At 45.7% G+C, this 27,148-nt stretch overlaps 2 protein-coding genes across 4 annotated transcripts in view; one reads left to right on the top strand and one right to left on the bottom strand.

Annotated features, from left to right (window-relative positions):
• LOC115343529 overlaps nucleotides 1-20,540 on the bottom strand; it is a 62,269-nt gene extending 41,729 nt beyond the window's left edge. The window contains exon 1 of the mRNA XM_030019526.1: nucleotides 19,861-20,540. Coding sequence (XP_029875386.1) covers nucleotides 19,861-19,909 — 49 coding nt within the window. The 5' untranslated portion in view covers nucleotides 19,910-20,540. The remainder of the gene's footprint in view (nucleotides 1-19,860) is intronic.
• A 25-nt stretch (nucleotides 20,541-20,565) lies between these two features.
• Nucleotides 20,566-26,369, top strand: LOC115343527 (zinc finger protein 239-like). 3 transcript variants are annotated; one of them, XM_030019522.1, is made up of 4 exons: nucleotides 20,566-20,627; nucleotides 21,464-21,647; nucleotides 23,972-24,058; nucleotides 24,510-26,369. In XM_030019522.1, exons 3-4 carry the CDS (start codon nucleotides 24,007-24,009, stop codon nucleotides 25,427-25,429), a joined length of 972 nt encoding a protein of 323 aa, XP_029875382.1. In that variant the 5' UTR covers nucleotides 20,566-20,627; nucleotides 21,464-21,647; nucleotides 23,972-24,006; the 3' UTR covers nucleotides 25,430-26,369. The 3 variants fall into 3 exon arrangements, with proteins under 3 accessions (XP_029875382.1, XP_040980766.1, XP_029875381.1); XM_041124832.1 differs by lacking the exon at nucleotides 20,566-20,627 and adding an exon at nucleotides 20,681-21,295; XM_030019521.1 differs by lacking the exon at nucleotides 20,566-20,627 and having other exon boundaries at nucleotides 20,681-21,647; nucleotides 23,969-24,058.
• Nucleotides 26,370-27,148: the final 779 nt, after the last annotated feature.

Raw genomic sequence — 27,148 nt, 5'->3', positions numbered from 1 at the left:
GCATTTACTGGATCAAAAAAAGTCATTTTTCTATCACAGTTCATAGTATTTTCAAAATATATTGGCATAACAAACTAGAAACAAAACGACACTGTCTGCCAGCCTAGGTCTTCGGCTGGAGCAGTCATGCTGGCACAAGAATGCCCAGCTTTACGCAACAAGGCTTACCCTAGCTAATCTTTGTTTCATCCATCTGTTAATTAGCTAATGGCTAGTGCATTTGGGGCAGTCTCTTACATAATCCATCTGGGTTTGTGTACTGCATCTGGATTTAAAAAAAACCCACCTTTGCTTAACTGAGAACTAGCATTTTTAAGTGATACTCACCAGCTTTCACATTAGCAATGCCTTCATATACAGTTCTCCCATCTCTGTCATTCACTTCTGTGGAATATCTGCCACGGTCACATTCCTGAATCCCGTCTAGTCTAAGACTGTAATTAGACACAATCTCAGACCTGTTAACATATTCCTCATAGCACCAAAACCAAGAACCATTTGTCCAAGCAATTTCTGTGTTTTCTTTTTTTCCAGACTACCTGGAAGAAATGTTTCAGCTTTGTCTCTGTTAGATTCAAGAACACAGATCCACCAATAAGTTCTGTGATTTCTTTAAATGTTTCTGCTCCTGAGGGGAGAAAAACATATCTGCTTATTATTGGGATATTTTACACTCCACAGAGAGCAGCCACAAGCAGGAATATTCCTTGTATCTCTTGTTAATTGGAAGTGTTCTTCCTTTGCTATAGTTATTTGAAATACCAGCCTGAAACCAATACAGAGAGATTCACTATAGGAGTGCTCTAATATCTTAATTTGTAATAATGTAGCTTTTTTCCATTTTAATAATGTTTCTTCCATTCCATGTGCTTACACAGGTTTTCCTCACTACAAGGTGGGCAAGCTATAAGTTAACAGGACTCTACTCAGCCTTAAAACATTCATGGAATGTTTGAGCAGGTGATCAAAGGGAAAGAAGATCTAACAACAGTTGTTGATAAGGCAATGGAAGACTGCTTCGCATGCCTTGCGTTTAAGTCCACCAAGTTGAAAGCGGGCCAGGGTTGAACGCGTCAAATGGCCCAAACTGCTTGTCCTTCGGAACCACCAAAGGGGTGAATGAAGAAGAGAGCTGTGAAATGGGGGCAGTTCCTATGGTTCCAGCAGCTGTTCTACCTGGATAGGGGGAAACTGGCCAGTATTATCCTGGATGATGTGTAATCCCTGCACCGTGGTATCCCACAAGACAAGATACACGAAGTGTTCAAGTCAAGATGGGAGTCACCAGGAACATTCAAGGCCCTGGGTGCATTTAGATCCAGGGGACAGGTGGACAACTTGGCATTCAAAGCCATGATGACGGCGAAAGAAATCTCTAAAAATATCAGAGATGAATAAGAACAGCACGCCAGGACCAGACAGACTAAGTCTGCGGGATATCATTAAGGCAGACCCCCATTTTGCCCAGTTAATGGAAATATTCAAACTGTGGTTGGTGACTGGCATTGTACCGGACATGGTGAAAGAATGTCGGACTGTGTTAACATCAAAATCATCTCTGCCGGAGCGCCATATGGACATCAATAACTGGCGACCAATTACCATCGGATCAATTATCTTGAGGTTATTCTCAAGGATTTTGACAGCAAGACTGGCTAAGGCATGCCCTATTAATCCGCGACAAAAGGGCTTTATTAGATCAGCGGCATGTGCGGAAAATTTGAAGTTATTACAACTATTGATTAAGAACGCAAAAAAGGAACATCGACCCTTGGGTGTAGTCTTCATTGACCTGGCTAAAGCGTTTGACACTGTGAGTCATTATCATCTTATTGCAGTGCTTAAGCAAAAGGGTGTGGACCATCACATTATCACCCTGATTACGAACATGTATCAAAATATCAAAACTCGCATTGCTGTGAAGAATGAACAGTCGGATCCCATTGGGATCCAAATTGGTGTGAAACAAGGCGATCCAATGTCACCTCTATTATTTAACTTATCTGTTGACCCCCTGTTGTGTAAGTTAGAGGAAGAAGGTAATGGATACCATCATGGTTCAAAACGTGTAACATCTATGGCTTTTGCAGACGATCTGGTATTGTTAAGTGGATCATGGGAAGGAATGCAAAGTAATATCAAAATCCTCGAGGCCTTTTGCGATCTAACGGGCCTCAGGACTCAAGGGGAGAAATGCCATGGGTTTTATATACAACCTACTAAGGACTCGTATACCATCAATGACTGTCCTCCATGGCAAGTTAACGGTACCCCACTTAATATGATCGAACCTGGTAGCTCGGAAAAATACCTGGGACTGAGAATAGACCCATGGACTGGAATATCTAAACCCGAACTACTATTGAAAGTAAGAGACTGGTTACAACGGATTGGTGAAGTGCCACTGAAACCATTTCAGAAAGTAGACATCCTGAAGGGATATACTATCCCATGATTGATTTACTTAGCAGACCAAGCTGATGTAAAAGCAACGTAACTAGAAGCACTTGACCTGACGATTCAAACTACGGTCAAGGAGTGGTTACATCTACCTCCTAGTACCTGCGATGCCATAACTTTATTCCAGTACACGTGATGGAGGTTTAGGCATCACTAGACTCTCGGGCCTGATCCCCAGTATACAAGCTCGGAGACTACACAGGATTGCGCAGTCTTCGGACGAGGTAATAAGATCAATAGTAAAACAGGAAGGGATCGAAAAAGAATTTGAAAAACTGTGGTTAACAGCTGGAGGTGATAGAAATAAAATACCATCTATTTGGGACCCGAGTGCGATTAGGGTAACATCTGAGGAATTGGGCGATGATGAAGTTGCTTCAGAATGGGAAGTACCAACTCCCAAAACCATCTTTCCTAAACCTTGTGACTGGCGTAAACAGGAATTTATAAATTGGACCAAGCTACAGTCCCAGGGCCGTGGTATTACCAACTTTGAGAAGGATAAAATCAGCAATAATTGGCTTGAACGATATAGAGGCATTCCTCACCGAAAACTCCTCACGGCACTGCAATTGAGAGCTAACGTGTATCCCACTAGGGAATTCCTGGCAAGGGGGAGACAGGAGTCGCAAATAAAATCGTGTCGACACTGTCAAGCAGAAAATGAAACAAGTGCTCATATCATTGGGTAGTGCCCCATGGTGCAAGAGGCCAGAATTAAGAGACACAACCAATTATGTGATTTAATAATAATTGAAGTTAAAAAGAAGGATTAGATCGTATTCCAAGAGCCTATACTAAAAGACAAATGCAATGAAATATACAAGCCTGATCTAGTATTTGTAAAAGGAGACCAGGCAATGGTTATCAATGTAACAATTCGATACAAAAGTAAATTGTCATCACTGGCGGCCACAGCAGCAGAAAAAGTAAAGAAATGTTGTCATCTTAAAAATCAAATTCAGGAATTAACAAATGCTAAAAATATTAAATTTAAGGGATTCCCTGTGGGTGCACAAGGAAAATGGTATTCTGGCAACTATGAAGTGTTAAAAGCATTAGGAATCTCAAATTCCCGACAAGAAAATATTGCACGATGTATTTCAAAGAAAGCTTTATTTACATCAGCTGATATTGTACATATGTTTGCGAGTCATTCGAGATCTATTGTAAGAACTTAATTAGCTGTTGCTGTTTTGTCTTTTTATTGCTTTTGCTGTATTACTACTTATTTCTTTAATAGTTACCCCTACCCTGCTGCCACATCATCTAGGGTACCACTAACCTGACTCACGACGTTTAGAGATAGGGATGTCCATGGGTAAAACCTGGGAAGGATCAACCTTGACACTGGAAAGGCTGGGATAGTAAAAGGAACTCGTGATCATGACGCATCATATTAACCTAAATTTGGATAAAACATTAATTGGAAATGTCAAAATTTTACCAACTTGGACTATCATTACCAGATTTAACATAGGTGGATGGGCCACCTTTACTTAACTCGGAAAAGAAACATATATAATTTATATGTGTTTGTTAATAATATAGTTTTTTTCCATTTTAATAATGTTTCTTCCATTCCGTGTGCTTACACAGGTTTTCCTCACTACAAGGTGGGCAAGCTATAAGTTAACAGGACTCTACCCAGCCTTAAAACATTCATGGGTACTGTCTGCACAAGACTTGTGTAAATTGAGGGCAGCCCCTTCACACCTTCTATCTCCATTACAGTCTCTGCTCTTACTGCGGCTCACATACATACCTCAGGTAGTGGTAAAATACCATTCCCAGAACGTTGCAGCAGCAGCACAGAGCTTAAGGTGAGCTGCTAAACCTCTTGGGTAGGTGGGCACCACTTAGCTCACACTGACCTTTGGGTCTGCATGGGTAAAAGGTCACTGGTACCCACAGGAGCTAACCCTGCAACTGCGAGTAAATTGCTCTATGCCAGCTTGAAACTGTACCCCACATGCACCCTCAAACCACAACCACTCCCACCTTCCTCCCAACAAGAGATAAGGACAGAAAATGCAGGAGGGCATCATGTGTGCTAAAAAGAGCAAAGGGAACTTGAGGAAGGACGCACACAGATTTAGAGCTAGAGCACTCCTTCAAAAAACTGGACATGGAACTGCTCATGCCTGTCTGTTCAGAGTTTCTTTACATCACACCGAAGAGTGTGAGAGACTGAAAGACTTAATGTCTCAAACGTTGTGGTGGGGCAAGTTCTGCTTAAAGACAAACCCTGCACAGCAAGGAACCAAGGTGAAAAGCCCATCAGCTCAGACATCAGCAACAGGAGGGGGAGGGCGTGCTGGAGGGTGCGCAGCAACCTGTTCTGATAAGCTGTTCTGATACAAAGATCAAACAATGGCTACATCTGCAGGGAAGGACAAGTTACTCCCCAAACGACCCCCAAGCCCAAAGGCTCACAAACTGCTCATTAGCCTGATGAGTTCGGGTGCCCGCCCGAAGGAGGGGCAAGGATGATAAAAGGACACAAACTGAAGCCCCATGTGTGCAAGCCCACCGGGACTGGACCTGTCGGCTGACTGGACCAATGCTGGACCCAGGACTGGTGAAATCTTTCTCTCCTCCTTTCTCTCTCTCTGTCTTCTTCTCTCTTTCCTTTTACTTTTCCACAATCCCTACACCTCATCCCTTTAAGACATAAAACCGTTGACCAAGTCTGGGACTAAGAGTGGATCCAGCAGCCCCTGGGCCCTTCTCTGAGGAGGAGTCTGGAAAGCAGGGGGGTCTGCTCTGAACCTCGTGACTCAACAGGAGGGATCTCCTTATTCCCTGAATTGATGTATATGGTTACCCTGGGTTACATGGTTTACAGAAGTAGTCTTATGCTAATGCCTGTTGTGAGAAACCCTGCCACCTACTATCACGCCTCCCAAGTTCAGTTTGCTTCTGTCATGAATAAAATCTTTAACTGACTGGTGTCGTTTCACCTTAATTTAGCCCGAGGGAATTTCAAATTAACTACAATTCCCTGGTCTGTCTGGTCTGGGTTGTGACAAAGAGCCAGGCCTTCTTGTGGACCATTGCACTTTGAAGAAGGCTTGAAATACAGGACTTCCCCAAATTAACTTCTAAAAGACTGCTTTAGCAATGCAAGAACCACCCTCAGGCACACAATTGCCCCAAGCAGTCATTCCAGACATTAACCTGCACATATAGAGACCCTCTCCCACCTATGCAAACTATTACATTACACAGGAGTGACAAGGGTGGATTGAAGCCTGGGTTCTTGTTACAAAGGGCAATTTGAGTTGGATTCAAGCATTAGGCAAACCACAGGAGTCTGAATCCTGGTAGGACTCTCTCCCAATTCTGGGTTTTCCTATACTTCTACTTTTCTCTGTCCTGGCAAGTAATCCATAAGCATGGCCTGGCCCAGGGGGAAGTGGACCACTCTTGGCTCACCATCTTATTGGAATTCAGAAGCCAGAAACCTTCTGAACGCAGGCCCTGGACAAGGAAACCTGCCCGAGTAGCATGTACCATCTAAGTCCTGTTTTCAGGATTTGCCACACAAATGAGTGCATCTCCTTGCTCTGCCACCCCCAGCCAAACTACACTTTTAGACTTATGTCCTACAAAACAGCTACACTCAGAGAATGGAAGGGAAGAAGTGTGGGAATGTTTCTCTGGATATTTCACTCCTCTACAAAGTACACCATTTGGGAAAAGACCCCCAAAGACAAACCAAGGCATGCCAACAGTGCAAGGCCACCTACTGAAAATACATCATCATACATACATTGCATGCTCAGACTTAACTGTTCAGTTCCAGGTTAAAAGTTTTCTGATGCAAATGCATGCCATCCTAATCAAAGTCTTCTGCCTCATACTCTCCCTCATCCCCCCACTGCATGGGGCAATGGCTTGAGCTGCCATTGGGGAACACATGGGCTCTGTTGCAGCAGATCACAGGGGCATTTGCTGCCTGTCTTATCTTGGCTACTCACTGGCTGTCTTTCTTCCAACGTGACACAGATGTACCTGGCTGATTGGAGGCAGCTCAGATCAACAGTAACAGAGGCACCTATAAGCCCTCTGACAAGGTGCCCTGTTGAAAGAGAGCATATGCATATTTACTTAAGGGATGTACAGGACATCATATATATTTGCTTTTTGAAATCTCTTACTACCTTGGAAGCATTTCCATGGAGGCTTACAAGTTATCTTCTGGGAACCTGCATGCAGCCAGAGCTTGCTTTTAAGAAGGCAGCAGATAACGAATTAAGTCCCTGAACAGTTCCTTGAAAACCATGAGAAGGTCCATTTCCTTGCCATGCTGAGGAAGCATTTTACTTTGCTTTGATTTAGGAAGGGAGAATCCTACTGGGAGGTCACAAGACATAGCAAGAGTGTATTATGAATCAGCATCCATCATATATATTAATGCCTAGGGACACATCTAGAATATTGTCTTTGACACTGTCCACAACCCAAATAGTAAGTTTTAACAGTTTCCCTACAAAACTGAATCCTGACATTTGCAACAGCTGCTATGTCAGAAATGGAAACAAATCCTATGCCTTTTGTCATAGTTGAATTGTTGAATTCAACAAAAGTTGAATTTGGTATGTCTGAATTATAAAATTACTGTAGTCTGAATGAAAATAACTCCCATACAAATGATAATTGCTTGCTTCTAAAAAGCTAACTGCTTCTGGGCAAAGATTGTTTTGCCCTGACAAGCAAAGATTCTGCCTACATTGAAACCACCTGCCATAACATAGTTCAGTTGCCTAGCTATTTCAAATTAAGATAGGACGCATCTCAGAGTCTAAAATGCCTCCTGTTTGTCTGTTCTGTCTACCCACCCAATGGACAGGAAAGAATAAAATTTCTCTGGCTCCTACCTCCAGGAAACAGAGGAAGGACGCTAACTAAAAGGCACAAAAACCAAGTCATCTCAAACAGCAGTGTCATCAGAACCCATTTTCTATTCCATGTTCTTGTATTGCTCTGGCTCAACTCAGAGATGGCAAGTTCAAGTCACTGAAGCACAAAACACAAAATTGCCTTCAACATCCAGGGGTATCAGGAGGGCAAGGCAGCCAGAGTGCTTTGCTGGGTACTGACAATATCAAGGGAGCAGCGTAACAAAGAAACTCATTCTCATCCTCTACTCCTGGCTGCGAAATACAGGAACTAGAGTGAAAGGCAATGGGGAAGACAGGGGGTTATTGGGAAGAGAGAGCAAGTGTTTATTTTTGTGGGCCCTCTGGCAGCCCTGAAACCGCAAGCAGATGGTGATGTTGAGAGTGAGGAAAGCAAGAAGGCAGAACAATGCATAACTGACTAATCTTCTGTGCCATAGCACCCCTTAAGAACTGTAACATCTTAAGGCCCAGGATGCTCAGAAAAGGGAGGACAGTCCTAATCAGCACTTCATAGGTCCCTAAATCTCCACATTATTCCACTGTGGGTCAGACTTCATGAAGGCTAAGGCCGCTTTCAGTAAACCTTGCTGGACTGGGTTGACCTCAATAGCTATGTTAACACATATTTCAAAGTAAAGATCTAATTTTTCTAGCTGGTAAATTCAAGCACTGGATAAAGAGACAGAAAAATCAAGATTTGAAACAGAGTCTAAAATTACCACCCAATAACTAAACAAGGAAGCTCAATAAGAGCTCAGCACATTTAGGAGCTTAAATGGTTGGGTTTAAAAGTCTAACAGTAACATCTTGTTTTTAGAATTGTAGCACAAGCGTAGATGCTAATTGCAAGTGTAAAAAACCTTTAATCAAAAATAAAACACGCAAGTGTTCTCATCTAGATTATCACATGAACTCAAAAACAAAGGCAGAAGCTACCAACCGTGAGTACATAATCTATACATCATAACATAAACAAGTGTCTGATCCAGGCAGCCCAACACAGAAAGACAAGGACTTTAAAGTGAGAATTTACACCCACCATGCACACGTAGCTGAAATTTTCTTCGGTAGAGACAGTGCTGAGAGCTGTTGCACACTATGGCTGTGTACCGTCCTGCATCGTTTTTCCCGACCACACAGAACCCCAACGTCCCATTAGGAAAGACATGAGTGCGCTGGCCATGCCCAGTGTTGCCACGTGTCGAGCACTACAAAGATGTATTTCCCTTGTGCCAACTGATGCGAAAGCCTGCTCCAATTGGGGATAGTCAAGGTCAAAAAGAAGTTGTACACTCTCCCATCTATTATCATCACACCACTGTGAGCTAAAAACACAGCACACACAGAAAAAATGTCATGACCAAACAGTTCAACGTAATTACAGCCATCAGGCTGAAACTCTAATGATGACACAGGTTTGAGAACATCACCTGGGAGCTGGGATTTAAGAGTGAAAATTGGGATTCACTTCCAAATCCAGCTACCGAAATGTATGACCTGAAACTAATCACTAAGCTCTGGCTTGTCCAAGTGCCATAGATTACGCACAGATGGTTTTGTACTAGTCTTCCTCTTTAGCAGTTTCACGAAGCTTAAGTGAGAAATGTCTTTAAACTCCTGTAAGAGATTTTTGATGAAATAAAGCCACAAATGTCATAACCTGATACATGTTGAAAAGTATTCCTGACAGCTAATGTATCAGCCATTTTTATTCTTTGTAAATACGAAGACATAACTCGCAACTCATACTCAATTAATAATATCTAATAAGCCAACTCTGTCAAATTATATTTGTTTTATTAGTATCATCTTGCTAGAGTTTATTACAGCACTCCTTCAAACATTAAATCTTTAAGAGGAAGCTGTAAGCTTAATTAATTAATATTCTATTTTTAATTGCTTGGCTTTTTCATATTCCAAATATACTGACATAATTCCATTAGCTGAGGTCTTTTATTTCCCAGTGGAATTAATTTCAAGCAGAAGCTACTTACAACAGCAAGTGCAGCAAGCTAAAACACTTTGGGAACATAATCTTGTTCCAACCCAACTCAAATATTGTCCTGGTCCTGCTGCTAATAAACCCAGCAACATAAGCCTCTGAGAACACCTCCACACCGAACCAGATTTTCCATCCCAGTTTAGCATAAAAGCATGGTGCTACTAGGGAATTATTAAGAATTAAATAAATTTTCTTACCTTCAAGAATAACAAGTGCACACAATGCAGTCTGGAAGGTGAAAACAGGTAACATTTCAGAAGTGACCTTTTCTTTGCTATTATGTGTACACTTCTTTATGGTCTTGTTTACCAGGAAACCTTTAAAACCCGCTAGCTTAGATCCCTAGTGAATGATATGGCTTGAAGTAAGAAGGTGAGGAGAAATATTTAAAGTATTCTTGCATGTGAAATCATTTTCTTACTGAACCTGAACAGAGAATTCTCAGATAGAATAGCTATTTTGTTTTAAAAAAATCCTGTGGTTTCAGCCACTGTCAGAGCAGTATCAGCTATGAACTTCTGGGTAAGTTTCCCTTTTTCCATGCCACAAGCACGACAGTGGAGGTTAGCACTATCAGACGATTTTTCACAGCCAAAAGAAATCCAGGGAAAAGGTGTAGCTGCAGGTCAACAAAGGAAGATTTATTGCTGGAGAGGGACTTGCATGTCTGTACAACTGCTCCTTCAACCCTCTGCAAAAATACTCCCAACACTGCAAAAGGTCTTATTTGTGTTTGGTAAGGTGCATGGCTTTATCATCAAAATTTGAGGATCTCTACAACAAAGAACTACGTTACAGTTACCTGCAGTATCAGAGCTTTTCCCAAGGAAAAAAAAAAATTATGTAAAACAGAGCAACACCATACAGCAACCCAAAGCAGTGCCACGCATCCTGCTCTGCTTCCAGTTTTGCTCGAGTGTGTACAGGACTAACCAAATGAAGCCACAGAAGATAGGGCAAAGCACTTCTTTATATGCCAAAGGAGCATATGTGAAGAAGCCAAACTCCCACAGGTCTCTAGAGAAGTCCATGGTTCCAACACATCTCTGCTAGCTGAGTAGTCACCTCAGAAAGTAACTTTATTTCTGGAGCTCACAGAATCTGACTTCCCAGCCTGACAGCCAGCACATAAATTAGGGTGAAGTTTCCCTTCACAGTACATGCACCATACCAAGGCTACAACTTGAGCAGCAAATTACTGATCGAACTTGTCTTTGCTGCCTCCTGTTTTTCCCCAAGTCACTGCCTCTACTTCAACAAGTGTTCTGTTTTCAGCTACGACAGAATTCATTTTTTTCTTAGTAGCTAGTACAGTGTGTTTTGGGTTTAGTGTGAGAATAATGTTGATAACACACTGATGTTTTAGTACAATAAGCACTACTTAACAATAAAGGATTTTTCTGCTTCCCATGCTCTGCCAGCAAGCAAGTGTACAAGAATCTGGGAGGGAGCATGGCCAGGACAGCTGACCTGAACTGGCCAAAGGAGTATTCCATACCATAGAACATCATCCTCAGTATATAAACTGGGGGGAGTTGGCCAGGAAGGGGGGAATCACTGCTCAGGCATCGGTCAGCAGGTGGTAATTACATTGTGCATCACTTGTCTTTTCTTGAGGTTTGGGGGAGTTATTTATTTATTTTATTACATTCCTTTTCATTACAATTATTATTATTAGAATTTATTACTATTATTGATAGTATTATATTTTATTTTACTTTAGATTTAATAACTAAAGTCTAATAATAACTAAATCTTTCTTATCTCAGACGACAAGTTTTACATGTTTTTTTGATTCTCCTCCCCATCTCACTGGGAGGTGGGGAGTGAGCGAGCAGCTGCGAGGTGCCTAGTTCCTGGCTGGGGTTAAACCACAGCAAGGAACAAGGAAAACTGCATATAGGGCAGAACTGACACCCAGGATGAGCAATAAAATGGACAGAACTTCTGGGGAGGAGAACAGGCTGTCTCTGCTTGTCAGGCAACACTTTGGGCCCAAACTCAGCAAGTACAGGGTCACAGAAGACCATTAAAATGAAACGAGTATCAGCTGACTCACACTGATTATCCAAAAATAACTGCTTGCTGTGGTTTGCACTCATATAGAAACGAGAGACATCTCAAAGGCAACCGTCTGAAAGGCCTCAGCCTCCCTAAAAATATATGCTGCCACACAATCAGCAAATCAAGCATTTCTTGTGTGCAAGCTTTACCAGACAGCCTCCATAACCTTCATTAGATATGTGTTTGACCACAAAATACAGTTTTGTGGGTCATCTTTACTGCTTTGTTGTTTCAGCAAATACAGAGACTGTGAAAACCACAGCACTCTGAAAACAACCAACCTATAATTACATATTCAAAAGAAAAGGGAGGAAAAAACTGCAAACTAGCTTCTTTCAACACAAAAGCATTCAGATTAATAGCAAGAAACAAGCACAAAAAGCCAGCAAATACAAGAAGTCTATACAATGTGCAGTCGTGCAGCAGCTCAGAGATCTAAATGAATAGGGCAATTTAATGAAGCCAGATAAATAGCCAGATGTCTGTCACTGCCACCAGCAGCAAATGATGATTCAGCTTCAAAAGATCTCTGAAGGAGAGCAGCTACACCAATAATTAACATCTTTTGCTACAACAAAGATGGACAGCGCACTGCCTCAGATGCACCCTCCCCAGTACTAATCCTTGCAGAGTAGTCTACATCTAGACTAATTAAGTGAGCTCCACAAGCAGTGCAGGTCCCTAAAGGCATCCATTCGACCTACCGAAGACTTACTGCTGACGGCACAGGCCCTCTTCCTTCCTGCCTGCCACACTAAACTGGTGACGTTCCTTGTTACATGGAAAAATGGCAGCATGTTTATTAGGTAGTCAATAAGTGGCTGAGTCTTTACACAGCCCAAAACAGCAGCAAGACTTGCTGAATAGTGGTAGTCAGCGTTTTAGCTATAGCTTTATCCTGGGTTCAAAGTGGAAAGATGTTGACTTGCACCATTAGTCACACTGGTCTTGTTAGCATCAGTGTGCCCTTCATGATTCTTATGCTATGATGAAGACGTGTGTGTGCGTGCAGGTGTACATGTGTCTATGCACATATTTACATACAGCTCTATTTGAGCTTTTTGTTTTAAGCTTTGTCTTGCTTGTTTGACCCTCAGGCAGTCGTTGTAATCAGAGAAGGCTCACAAGAAAACCAGCTGAGTGGCTCCAGCCTCCCTTTAATACACTTGCCATGCAAAACCTTCACAGAGTACTAGCCTCCAGCAGGAGTACTAGCCTCTGCTATTCTCAATTACCTGAACTGTTTAAAAAGTCTCCTTTGTTAATAATTTCTTCTCAGCACCCACAGACCACTGAAGCCCAAACAATTTGCATATACCATTACTTTTGGGCAGATAAGGCATGTGCATGCAATTTCAGACACACAGTTTCACTGGGAACTTGTCAGCCGATCAGTTCCAATTGAAATGAAGCTGCAATAGAATCCGAGGCTGCTATCTTTTACTTCGCATAACACCATTACCCTGATGAGGCTAACAAAATACATATTTAAACAAATAACCATGTTAATATAGCTCAATTCCTGGATCAACCATCACCTAAAATGAAGTAATTCAACACCGGACTGCCTGAGGGAAGAAATGGGGAAAGACTGACCCCTTCCGTACACAAACATCTTATTCCCCAGGTATCTGAGAGCAATATCTAGCTTTCTTAGCACACCCTCGGACATTTATCTAATTGAAAAAAATTAACAAAACAGAGTTAAAGCTGTACAAACAACAAGTCGCAAGTTCTCTCTGGTGAAAAACAAGCTTTCAAATACAAATAATAGGCACCTCAGTCATGGTTCTCCTTCCAATTCTCCCACAATTGTACAAGACATGTCACTTCACCCATTCTGGTTGGCTTACCAATGCTGTTAACTGCCTGATGTCCCTCCATACAGGACTACATCAGCAGTATCTTGCTACTTCCCAGAAAACTGCTAGAAAAATGAATGCATACCTGTCACTTCCTCTTGCCTAACTTCTGCTGCTCAGTATGCTCTTTTTGCGTTTTCTAAATACGTAATCAATGCCATGACACAGCCTCTACATCCCCAATAAAAACAATCTCCTAGTTCACTGTTTGATAAACATAAAAGAATGAGAGTACTGACTCACGAGTCACCAAGTACAATGTTGAAATATATCTGGGTATTAAAAATACACCAGTAGACAACAGCAAGCTTCAGCAATGCCAGACTCAAAACACTATTGCAGGGCATGATCTATGACATTTGCTTTTTTCTTGAGAGTGTTTCACTCAAAATGCTTAAGCAAGCCTTTTTCCCTCCCACAGACAGAAGTGTCAATTAAGTGAGACTGCATTATACTTTGAGCAGTCTGAAACACTTCAGTGTAAAACATGAGGAACAAACTACAGTGCTTTACTGCAAAACTTCCACATTTTAGAGGCTCTTTCCCTTATATATGTTGATTCTTCCTCTAGACCACCATGATTACATTTTCAGCTCAATTAAACTGAGAAATCGGTAGGTAGTATTGTTTGTAGATATAGAAAACTCAGGAGAGTGAAAGTAATATGCTTACCAGAATATCATGTTCAGACATTTGCAAGCAAAACACTACCAAAAAAAAAAAATTCCGTAAAACTGATGTTAATGAAAATGCAAGTTATGCTCCTGAGATAAGTGGATCAGAGTGTACCACAGCTACAACCATGTGAATGCAAAGTTGCAGATACAACCTTTAAGTGAAACAGTCAGGCCACGGATAAGCTGGACTTGGAAGGGTCTCCCACAGAGGAAGCATCACTCCACACTTGCCTTTCTTACAGGCAGGTCTTCGGGTGGATCTTTAGTGTGACTCGGTATGACAGCGACCAGGGAAATGAACGTCATTTGTTAATGGAAACAGACAGCGTAGGCCAGAAGGAAAGCTAGAGCTCGCGGCTTACATTCTGCCTTTCCCATCAGTGCCACAGCGATGCAAGAGATGCTTTACCCTCTCCCTTGTTGCTCCTTGCGGCCTCACAGACGCAGCAACCCATGCGCTGCCTAGAGCCACCCTCCCTCGGCCAGCAGTCTCCCCAGGCCCCTGCCACACCTCCTTCTCCGCCCCTCTGAGCTGCTTCTCCCCTGCATCGCCCCCTTTCCTTCCAGATCCTTCCCGCTCTTCTCCAAGCCGGCTCCCGCCGGGCCACGACCCCGACTCTCGCCGGCAACCGACCCTAACGGCCTGCCGCCCCTGAGGCGAGGGGACCCCCACGGGGCCGGCTCCCTCCCTCAGGGCGCTCGCGGCAAAACGCCCCGCGGCGGCAAGGCCGTCGCAGCCGCCAAGGCCGAGGGAGGGGAGGGCAGGGCAGGGCAGGGCAGGGCAGGGCAGGGCAGGGGGAGCGGAGCTGCAGCACCGCCCGGCCCGGGGCGGCGGGGCGAAGACTCGCCAGACGCGCGCAGGAGTAAGGGCGGACGGCGGCACAGATTAAACAACCGGCGTCCCGACCCCGCCTGCCGTGTCCCTACCGCGCGTGCGCCCCCCCCCCCCCCCCCCGCGCCTACCGCCCAGCGCCCGTTCGCGCCCTCGGGCTGGCGCCCTGGAGGATTCTGGGTATTGTAGTCCAGCGGCGGCGGGCGGGTGGCGGACGCCGGGCTGGCGGCGGGGCCGCCTGCAGTTGCCGCGTCCGCGCCCCGCTGCCGGGCCCTCGGGTGCTAATGAAAAACCGAGGAGGTCTTGGCCCTTCCTTCCGAAAGGGGACGGCTGTGGGAGTGCCACCGGGGCTACCCGAGAGCCGGGGGCTACGATTCGTCCTGGGGGGTAAATGGACACCCAGCGCTCCGGAGAAGCGTTGTTCTTTCCTGTGGCTAACCGCTTTTGAGAAGTCCTTTGTAACAGCTCCCTAAAAATTCTCGGTTATTCCTAGACGCTGGGGGGGGGGGGGGGGGGGGGTGTCGGCAGGGTCCTCAGTTACTCCTAACCCTTCGACTACAGGTGCTTTAAGGGAAGACTGACGACAAGCGCGCAGAACTGGCCGCAGCCGTGAGGCAGGGGACCCAAAGGGTCAAACGAGTCGAGTCCTTGGGCACCACTCCGCTAGCACAGAGAGGCATCCACCTGCCACCATCTCAGGAAAGGCAGTCTCCCTTTCCCGTAGCACGAGGAAACAGGCTGCACTGGGAAGTAAAAAGATTTAGACTATTTAACTAGCAAACTGTCTAAATCGTATCTGTCTTCTAAAGACGTGATAAAATTCAGTGCCTGTTGAAAGACCCCTCAATGCAGTTTCCCAGATGCTTTTCAGTCTTTGGGGTTTCTCCAGTTTTTAGCCCTTACTTGGTTTTGTAAGAGCAGAGCGTAGCCAAAGTCATGAATCTAGGTAACGGGTAATTAAGCAATCGGCAACTGAGATAAAGGCAGTCACTCCTTTAAGTGAGAAGTTTTATTGGGTATGTACATAAATACGTAAAACATAGCCTCCGTTAACCAGCTTGCACCAGGCCATTGGCCAGCTGTCTCAGCAGCCTCAGGAGCTTGAGGGTTGTCTCTGATGGATTCACGCAGATTCACGCAGGTGTGTTCACTTGTTCTTTGTTCTAGTCTTCTCTTTAATTTTTTTCCAGTTACTCAACACTGGGAATGCCTCTGCTTACTCACTGGTTGATTTTTCTACCCAGCTGTTACACTCCTTTATCTCTACAAGGGTTTTCCTTCTCTCCTTCTCTTTTACTTAGGGAGACTTAAAAATCACACAATGACAGCTATTGTCCCTTTTGGGTGAGGGAAAGGTCCTCACAGGTTCCTTACACTAACCTTCACGCGTGTCAGCTACAGACTGCTGGTCTACAAGAGCATACCTAGGCAAACCCCCAATCATTACTGTGTTTTACAGGGGAGGTTAAACATCAAATAGAGTAAATCTCCTCAGCTACACATTACTTGCCAAAGTTAGGGGTGAATCAGGTGCACAAATTAACTTTGATTTTGCATCTCATATGTAATTGGCCAAACACATTGAGGCGATTTCTTCAAAAATGGAGTGCGCATCATCATTTGTAAACAAAATAACACATTAAAAACAGCAGATCCATGGATGTGTGTGCATTTTTTTTTATTTATTTCTATTTGGAAAATCTGTAATTTATCCAGCCTAGGTAAGCTTGAATCAAACCTAGCAAGAAGTTTGTGGCAACAAAGGGTTGCTACTCCTGGGCAGCCCTGGTCATGTGTATGTAATAGCTTTGATGGCCGTTTTACTCCCAGTCAGTCATACGTGTCCTTGAGTCTCCTGGCAGAAAGCTCTTCTTTCTGCATCCATTTTTAAGGCTGCTAGCAGATTGGATTCAATGCAATATGAATACCTTAAGCTGGAATCCTCCCACAGTACTGGCACGTATCATAGCCTGAAGAATGTGTATCCTTGAAACGCAATGAAGGTGCCCTGAACTACTAAAAAATGGAACATGACATGGTGATGCTGCTGTTTGGCAGTTTGCTTGTTCGCTTCTTTTGTCCACGAGCACATGCCTAGATCAGGGCAGTTGCATTTTAGCACTGATGTAGCAACTGCTTGCTTTCCAGTTTTTCAAACAATCTGATGTTAGTTTGCTTCCTGTCATTTTTTTCCCTGAAATGTAATGGAGACGTGGAGATACTCAGAACCCAACTGGACATGGTCCTGGGCAGCCTGCTCTGGCTGACCCTGCTTGAGCAGGGGGTTGGACTATATGATCTCCAGGGATGCCTTCCAACCTCAGCCATTCTGTGATTCTGTGATTCCCATATCAGAAACTATTTGGAGGAAGAAAAAAAAAGCACAACCAAAAAAAAACCAACAAACTTTAATACTTCAAATCCAAACCAAGGGATGTCACTATCTTCTTGGAAAGCACTGCACTTTTTGCAGTGTTAACAAGCAATCTTCTCTAGGCTATGGGAAACTGCACATGTTGATGGAGCTGAAACACTTGGAACAGCGTTTCCTGTCAAATGGCGTCGAAGAGTAACCCAGCAAACAGCTCTCTTTTAGCAGCTGGGCAGAGTGTCAGTGCTCTGCATGAGTGATTAATGTATCCCTCCGCACCAAAAGCTCTTTCAGTGCAGGTGAAAATGGTTGATCAATACATAAGTTTAAGAAACAATCTTCAGTAGGCGGTCACAATCTTTCAAATGTCTTTAGTAACCTTCCTTCCGTTCAGGAGGCAGTTTTGCTGAGTATAAATGAATTACTGTAAAGGCTATTGGGTAGGTATGGCATTCTTTTCAGCACTGCAATACCAAGAGAACGGAAAAGCTGAAGGTTAGCTAGACCTTACTGCAAAATGGAAAAGCAGTTATTCACACATGTAGTACTTGTTATCTGTCATTCTCACCAGGGCTTTTTCATCACTTTTCTCCAACAAGCTCTTCATTAGACACGGGGGGTTTGGTCATTTCAACGATTTAAGCATTGTGGGCTTTTTAAAGAAAAAATACTTTTAACACTAAAAGCATAGAACCTTTTAAAACTGATACATCGGCTTTTGTCAGAACAAAAAAAGGAAAGGGAACCTCCAAACCGCTAGACAGCTGAAGTGCAAGTCATCAAACACTGAAATTGCTCCAAAGTAGTAAAAAATGGAGCCAAGGCTTGACATGGTGGTGTTTCTGAAATAATACAGCTATTTTGAAATGGAAGAACTTTTTTGACAGCATCTGTCTAGATTCAGGCAGTTGTATTTTAATAGTTATCTAGTAAATGCTGGCTTACCATTTATATAAACCTGGAGACACTTTGGTTCTTTCCATTTTCCTTGAAATATGGTCACATTATCCATTTTGTGCATTTTATTGCCTTATGCATTTTTAAGACAGACAAACCCTTCTCTGAAGATTTCTCCCAAACTACCAACTTTTAATTATTGAATTGTCTGCAGGATGCTACATGTATGGGAACCCATAATTGCCCACATCTTGGTCACAGAATCACAGAAATGTTGATTGGAAGACACCTCTGCAGTCCGACCTCCTGCTCAAAGCAGAACTATCACCAGCACCAGATCAGGTCAGCCACGGCTTTGTCTAGCCACATTTCAAAAACCTGCAGGGTTGGAGATCCAGCAACCAGGATTACTTTCCTCTTTCATTCTTTTGCATACGTTTGTACTTTGATTGTGAACATATTGATCTTCAGCCCTCCACACTTCTCGGCAAATGTGCTATATGCTACAAGGATACAGCAATGTGCCTGTCAGTTGTACTGTTTTGTAAATTGCTGGGGCTATGTTTTCCCTTTCATTCTATTTCAGTATTCCCATCTTATTTTGCTGATGACCATTTCTCCATCTGTCCACAGCCAGTGAAATTACAGACTGCAAGTCTAATGAGCCCGCATCAGTCATCACTTCTCCAACAAAAAAAGTCTTTAATGCAAATTGATGCTTAAACCTTAACAAACAAAGCCTCAGCATGAGAACACTGAATGCCGTTCATTTCTCTCTTACTGCAATTCCCATAGTTTAGGGCACACAGTCACTAAAGTTTCTGACTAATTCAAATCACTTGTGCCCTGCTAACAATAGCTTAAAGTGGAAAGGGAATCAGGAGGCTTTGAGAGTATTTTTCACTTTGATAGTAGGAAAGATTTCCAGATTCCTGGGAAAACACTCCTTTCTGTGCCTTCATCTGGGTCCTTATCTCATGGCCAGCCTGTTTTGTACCACTGCTAAGCACATACTACGTATTTGGGTGTTTAACTCCCAGAAAGGCTGGGTAATCCTCTATACGATCACCTCAGAGCAAGCGGTGGCTTGAAAAAACCACCACCCAAAAAGGCAGTGCATTTACTAGTTGGGACACAGGGGCCAAGGTGAAAAGCTGCTTGTTTTTTATGGCCTCGTGGAGTGAAGCGCATCTGCTGTCTCCTGCCTGTGCCCGTGGCCACAGGGTGGCTTCCTCTGTGTTCAAATCCACTCCCGGTCCCCTGGTAAGGTGGCAGGGAAACCCAGATGTCACCATGGCAAGAAAATGGCAAACATCCAGGTCACCACGGCAAGAAAAGCTGTGGTCTCACAGATGGCTGTTCCCTGTCAGGCCTGAAGAGCAGCCCCCGGAATCAGACTTCTGACCGTGCAAGGCCGAGGGAACGAACGCCCCCACGCCACACAAGAAAGCAGCCAGCTGGGATAGTGCTGGAGGCCTGTGCCGCAGTGGGTCTATCGAAGTGGAATGGCCTGGTTTATACCGGTAGGCAGTAATGTTGTGGGGACTGCTCTAAGTGCAGAGCCATGCCAGGAATTGCCTAGGGAGAGGGCTGGCTGGTGCACCCCAATGCAACAGCTCTCCTGCACCAGCAGTTGTGTTCCAGGGCCCCGAAGGGGGTCTCCAAGCACACCCCCAGGCACCAGCTTAAGTTCAGAACTGCAGAGGCCTAACTTAACCCTTTCCTATGTCAGCTACTGTGCAGGGAGAGCTTCTCTAACATCAGTTTGGGAAGAACTCATTTACACACCTGAGCTCTCAGGTTTCCTACCACATTTCATGAAAACACACGTAGTCATCTACCTTCTTCCCTCCAGGTACAAGTTACGTGGAGAAATTAAGGAGAGCAGGTGGCGCGTTGTAAAACCACGGGTACATTTCCTTCCCCTGGGGAAACTCCGAACGAGGTGGTAATTCCAGAGCAAAGCCGCCTCCTCCTACCTCCTCTCCCACCCTGCACGGCATGGTGTCCTCACGAGGGGCTGCCGGGTGCCGCAGCGTGTCCCGTTTTCTACCGCAGACAAATACCGCGCGCCCCGCTTCCCCCCCTTCCCTTCTGCCCTGAAGTAAAGCTTGACGGTTTGACGCCGAAGCACCGGCCTGCGCCACGGGAAAGCACTTCAGCAAGTACAACAACCTGCCCGCGGGCCGTAAAACACCAGCGCTCTTCCAAAACCCCGGGGCGCGCGAGGCCCGGCCGACGGCCTGCCGAGAGGCGCTGGGTTCAAGGCTCCGGGGCAGCTACGAAGGCGAACAAGCTACCCCCGCTGCCGCCAGGCCCCGCCCCGCTCCCCCGGGCCGGCCGGTGCAGGGGATGAAGCCGAGAGGCCCCGGGCGGTGCGGCTGCCCCCGCAGGGCGCGCAGAGAGCGCGGAGTGCCGCGGGGGGGGCCCCCGCAGGGCCACGGCGAGGGCCGGCCCCGGCGCCGGCGCCTCCCGCCCCGCCCCGCCCCGCCCCGGAAGCGCCCTTTGCCCGCGGAGGAGGAAGCTGCCGCCGGCGCGCAGCGGGCGCCCTGCAGGTAGGCGCGGCGCTGCACGGCGGGGCCGGGCCTCCCGCAGCCGCTCGGCGCGGGGGGGGGACAAGGCGGCAGCGAGGGGCAGGGCCGGGGGTGCCCGCGCGGGTCCGCGCCGGCTCTCGGGGAAGGCCAGCCGCACCGAGAGCCGGGCTTTAAACCCGAGCCAGAGCCTTCGTCCGTCGGCCCTGTGGAGGACGGAGCCACCCGGAGGAGAAGAAAGAAGGCAGCTCGGAGACGGGGAGGGCCCACGCGCCCTTGCTACGGACCCCGCTCCGCTGTCGTTGCCGTCCTCGTCTGCTCGCGCCCCTTACCCACCAGGCAGTTGACCGCCTTCCATCCCTTTTCACCTGCCGCAGAGCAGACGCGTCTCTTCCCCCAGTTCCCACCCAGTGCCTCTGATCGCTGCTGCAGACGGGCAGCTTTGCGCCCCGGCCCCTGCTCTGTAGAAGATCCTTGTTCCCGAAAGCCACGCCGTACTTGCCGCCTCCTGCGCACCCCCTGCCTTTGGGTGCTCTGGCAGCGCACTCCGCAGTGTCCCCCGCCCCGTTCCACCTCCTGTGTCTGGCTGGCAGCAACCCCACCCCCCCACACACACACACCCCGAGCTGGGCACGGAGCTGGGCAGGAAGGCAGTTACTGGCAAGCGCTGTCCTTTATGAACATATCTGACGGTACAGGGAAGGGGGCTCTCACCACCCCCAAGAGAAATGTTTCCAGCTGCGTAATTGACTGTTTTCTGTGATAAAAATGCCTTCACCTTTTGGTTTTACTGCAAGCATTATCTATCCCAGATAATAGCTGGGCAAAGGAAGATTTGAATGTCGTCTTCTGAATTGCAGGTTTGTGCTGTCATGCCTGGCATGACTGTGCGGAGAGTGCTTTGCCACTGACAGCACTTCAGGAGCACGAGAAGCTGAAAGTATGGAGCTCTGCACTGGGATGAGTCCCATAACCTCCACAGCTTGGTACAGCCATGGGAGGAATACAGAGACGAGTGGTCGGAAGAGAAAATAAGTAGCCAAGGTAAAGAACATAAACTGTAGGACCCAGCTATAAAGTCTGTATATGCTATCACAATACTAAAGCCAAGGCCCCAGGAACAGTATGGTGTGTTTGCAAAGCCCCTGCTGGAGGTCCAGGTTAGATACACTTCATGTCTTGTTTTAATAAAGCTGTGGATGTTGCCTACAGTAACCCCACATACCCACATACACAGACGTTCCTCCTGTTTTGGTTTCCATGTTCAAGCAATAACCCAATACGCCCAGGGATATGTTTCTGCTAGTAACAGATGAAATCCCTGAAGGAATGTCCCCTTTGTTGATGAGGTCTGTCCCCTCCTTTCACAGAGACATGACTGTGATCATGGAAAAGAAGAAACTCTTTCTTACTGCAGACTAGCCTGTTAACTGTATAAAGGTTATCTGCTTTCTGCTGAGCTGCCATAGCAAATCTGAGCATGGCAGCAGTATGTCAGTGGCAACCCGAGCTAGGAAATTTTTGCAGGGTCAGAAAGGAACTCTTCCTTCTACCTTGTCTGCTTGCTTAGATGTTTCCTCGGGTGGTGATTGTTGGACATTTGTCAGATGCTGGTACCACCTCTGAAATGTTGAGGGATTTGCTCCTCTAAAGTTCCTGTTTGTTGACAGCTTTCAGAGAGAAACCCTGCTGTTTCTGGTTAGCTGCCTGGGGGAGAGGTCTCTGTGTGGACAGGATTTTGACTCCTCCTGCTCTAGAGTGGGGGTGAGCCATCTGGTACATATTGCAGCATGTAAATAGCTTGGTCGGCTTGTACTGACAAACTGTGGCAGCTGAAATTCTCAGCAGTGGCAAAGTCCTGAGAGCTACAGGGCTGGGCTGCAGAAAGCAACCTCCCTTTGTGTATCAGCTTGGAACTACTGGCAATGATCCATCTGCAGGGGTGGTCCACTTCAGCATTCAGCAAATATTTGAAGTAGGGACTCAGATTATTAACATTTAAGGCAGCTTTTTTCTGCTAAGGCTTCTTTTTTGCTTATCTCATTATTTTTTTCTTCATGGTTCTGCAGTTCAAGATTGAAGTCTTTCTCTTTTGCTTGCTCCCTTTCTTTCTGTCCAGCTTTGCCATGTAGAATAAAAGACTTCAAGACTGGTGGTTTTGTAATCACTGGCATCTGAGGTCCAAAACTGTTCCCTTCATCTGAGTTGTCTCCTTGATTCTGACACTATCTAATCCCTTATTATCCGTTACCTGCCATTATATAGCTATTGGTGATGGATGAAGTGGTCCAGGATCAGGCACCCATCAGTGTTTGTTTGCACCAGTGCCCATCTGTCCAGTTAGTCAGTTCCATCTGGAGCTTGAGTAGTTGTCCAGAGGTATTGGTTGTCTGGAGAGATTGGTAGCTTGAAGCAGAGTTCAGGGAGTATATTTCTGAAGTGATGCAAACTATATGAAGTAACTATAATGATTAAAAGGAGGAGAAAGAGTAATGTCTTTAGCTGTGACGCACATCAGTCTCTGGTCCTAGACTCATCCATGTGGTATCCTTTCCCTGCCATCTTCGATTCTTACTTTTTAAAATAAAGTGGGATTTTTCTTACCATTGTATTTTCTCTGTTGTTCTGCATTTTTTCTGCAGCAACTGCTAATGCCTGCCCTCTTGATGCTAACTGCTATTGCTTACTGTTTGGCTGGTTTTAGCCTTAAAATAGTAAATACTGAAGGAAAAATTCTTGTCTTTGGTGCTGATGGCATTTGTAAGAGCACCCTGCCCAACAGTTGCATTCATGGCAGTTGTTGGAGCTCAGCAGGGATGCCAGGCTGGGAACTAACATAATCCAGCTAGAGTAGACAAGACATCAAATTGCCTGTTTTGTTGGTTTTTGCTGCCTCAGCCTGAGAGTCTTGGAGGAGAAAGAAGAGATAGGGTAGCAAGTAAGAAAATCAGGTTCTGGGGTTCTGGTGACTAAAGAGTTATTCTCCATTTAAATTAATCTTAGGAGAGTAATTAGTCTTTTGGCTGTCATTATTAAAGAAATGTAAGTATGGCTGGGTTTTGCTCTGCTTACACCTATATCTATGGTTGCTGTCAACCAATTCTGAGTCCAGCACATCTGGTGTATGTCCTAATGTATATCACTTATCAGAAGAGGGGCAACTTTGAATCTCCTTTAAGGAAAGTATCTGACACCAGACAGCTCAGTAGTGCACAGGATGTCCATAAATATTGCTTGGTTGAGTCCATTCTTTTACGCAGCCACTCTGCTTGTTCTCCATATTCAGTAGAGGCAGTAGATTTTAAGACATATGACAAGCTCTTGCTGAATATTCAACTAAGATTACTTCTGTTTGCTTTTGTAAGAAGGATTCCTGATTGCTGAACCTGAGGTAACTGCCCAGATGGACCAAGGAGAAGAACAAGATCATGAGGCCTTGGAGGAGACACACATGGGTGAGGAATAAGTTAGACAAGTTTATAAACACAGAGCAAGCAAAATGCTGTTTGAGTTGCCTCAGTGTTATTTAAGCCAATTTCATGCAGCTCATATTGAGACCTGCTCTTTCCCCCTCAGGGCAGACAGACAGCCTGCCTTTGTCAGCCTGCTGTTGAGAGTATGTATAAGACGACAGAATATTAAGAAGACAAAATACAAAGATTCCCTGGGGACAAGGAGACACCTGTAGCATTGCCCTTGGCTCTGCTGTTCATGGCACGTCTGCTCTGGGTCGCATGATGAGGCCATACAGCCTCTCCTGCAGCTAGGTTTCCATTTGCTCCCACTCTTCCCTTTACTGCTTCTCCTACACGGTGCAGACCAGGCTCCCTAGGATAACAGCTTGCCCGTTCTCTGCTGTGCCACTTCCCAGCGAGAATCACTGTTAGAGTCATACTTTTTTTCCAGGTGGTGAGCTAGGTCCCCGTTCAGATGACCTTGCAAGCACAGATCTGCAGGACATGTTGACAGTGGGGTCCAGAGGAGGAGAGGAACAGCTTGGGGACAGCCATGGAAGTAGGTGCAGTTCCTTGGAGGCTCAGCAAGGTGGCTGTGAGGAGGAAGAGGAGGCTAAGCTGCCTTGCTCTGATATCAGCCTCGTGAAAAGACAGGAGAGAAGGGTGGCAGCAACCTCACGGCGAGCCCCTCGTGCAGAGCGGCCCACCATCTGCTCTGAGTGTGGCAAGGGCTTCAGTCGGAGCATCCACCTCATCCAGCACCAGCGAATGCACACTGGGGAGCGCCCGTTCCTGTGTGCAGAGTGTGGCAAGGGCTTCAGCCAGAGCTCCCATCTCATCCAGCACCGGCGGGTCCACACGGGCCAGAAACCCTACACCTGTGCCGAGTGTGGGAAGAGCTTCAGCCAGAGCTCCAACCTTCTCAAGCACCAGCGCATCCACACTGGGCTTAAACCCTATGTATGCAGCGAGTGTGGGAAGATCTTCAGTGACAGCTCCACCTGCATCAAACACCAGCGTATGCACACAGGCGAGCGGCCCTACAAGTGCCCAGCCTGTGGGAAAAGTTTCAGCCAACACTCCCACCTCCTTCAGCACCAGCGAGCCCACGACGGCATCCGGCCTTATGCCTGTGGGCAGTGTGGCAAACGTTTTGGGCAGAGCTCTGACCTCATTAACCACGCTCGTACCCACACTGGTGAGAAGCCTTACAAATGCAGCCAGTGTGGCCGGGGCTTTAGTGGCAACTCCAACCTCATCAAGCATACCCGCATCCACACTGGGGAGCAGCCATACCGCTGCACCCAGTGTGGGGAAAGCTTTCGGTTCCAGCCCCAGCTGGTGCGCCACCAGAAGCACCATACAGAGTAGTTGGTGGAGAGGAGAAGGCCATGTGGACCATAGGCAGCTACCTGATACTGGGAAGACACACAGCTGCTCCCTGGACACCTCGTACAGGGCATGAATTTTGGGGGAGAGAACCCTCAGAGCCTGTCCCCTTTTCTTCTGGGTAAATCTGTTTGTGAGCACTGCTTAGACACTCGAGCGAAGAGGGAGGCCGCTGCTGAACAAACTAGTGCATGTTCACTGCAGTGCAGTGGTTGTTCTGAGCCCCTCTTTTGGAGATGGGGAAAAGAAAGGTGCTTATACGGTATGGTACGTTCAAGGCCAGAGAGGAGAACATAGAGACGTTCCAAGGATCAGTGCCTTCTGTTATTTCTAGTGGGGAGTGATTTTTATCCCAGTAAAAACCAGCGAAAATCTGTACCTGTTTTCTGTACAAGCTGCCTGGCTTTTGCCTCATGGTAAGGCCGCAGCCTGTGATGATCGCTCCCCTTAGAATCCACATCTCCCACTTGCCGGTATTCTTGGTTTTAGGTGGTGTTAGCATCTATTTATTTTAAAACCCCACAACACTGTGCTGGGTGCCTCTGCGTACATGTTGTGGGCCCAGCTGATGCTCTGTTGGGGCCACGTCTATGGAGCAGTATTTTTGCTGGGTTGTATGGTTGTTAAATTGACAGTTCCACAAGTTACGCTGCTGTCTGACAGCTTAGTCCTCAGCAGCAATTAAGTAAATTAACATCCTAATAGGTGTTTCTCTCAGATTCTTGTTTAGGTGCTTTTGTGGGTGGCACTTTATGAATGTTTTTATAAGGCTTTTAAAAATATTTAGGATTACTTTTTTAATTGTGATCTTCTAACTGTCAGTTGATGAACAGAAAAAGGATGGTGTTTGAAAAATAAACTATGTCAAACTTTGATTTTATATTAAATGTTAAACATTTTTTCTTGCATAAAACTTTTTAACACAAACACTATGGTTTTGAGTTGTTAATGATTACAAAGAGGTAATTATGACACTGATTTCTAGAATTTATGTGATATTTTTGCAAGCTGTTTTGACATCTTTAACGATGACTTGCTAAGGAATATGGGGGAGGCAGGATTCTGAGAAAGCAGAAGGAACTGACCTCTGAAGCAATCTTCTTCACTTTGAGGAGGAGAATACTACTACTGGGAGTCTGTCCTTAAAAGGAATTCTAGCTCAGGCAACTGCTTGGTACGGGGGAGGAGAGAACTGACAGTAATAACAAAGATGTTAATATCTCTAGTGTATAAGAACTCCCTGTAATGAACGTGGCAGTGTATACTGAAATGCCTGTTCTACCCACGGAGCCAAACAGGGGAAGAAATCACAGTCTGCTTTAGGCAAGAAAATGAAGTGATCAAATCTGTTGTGCTGTAGAATTTTTATTTTCAGCACCACATATAGGCCTAATGCTAACAATGAGATTTCACACGGAAGTGAGCTCCCAAATGGGGGGTAGCACTAAGGGCAAAGAGAACGCCCAGCCTGAGGAGCACAGGATCCTGAGGAAACAAGCAAGCTATGAACAGAAGGAATGTGATTGGAATTACTGGCTGAGTGATGCGGAAACATCCATACCTCCCTTAGCCACCAATCGCTATCACAGAGGGTGCGGCTTCATGCTCCATTGGCAGTCAATTTGGTTTAAGTCATTTGGTCTCACTCTACTCCCACCTTCTCCCCTAGAGCCGGAATTAATACAGCTGTGCTGAGTAATT

This window comes from Aquila chrysaetos, chromosome 7 (genome assembly GCF_900496995.4).
Source record: "Aquila chrysaetos chrysaetos chromosome 7, bAquChr1.4, whole genome shotgun sequence".
NCBI lineage: Eukaryota > Metazoa > Chordata > Aves > Accipitriformes > Accipitridae > Aquila > Aquila chrysaetos.
The sequence above is the reverse complement of the archived record's forward strand: the minus strand, read 5'-3'. Positions and strand labels throughout refer to the sequence as shown.

Coding starts and splice junctions, on each gene's coding strand:
- LOC115343527 (XM_030019522.1), top strand. CDS start 24,007: ATGGACCAAGGAGAAGAACAAGATCATGAGGCCTTGGAGGAGACACAC. Junction 24,059..24,509: donor CTTGGAGGAGACACACATGG/GTGAGGAATAAG, acceptor CTTTTTTTCCAG/GTGGTGAGCTAGGTCCCCGT.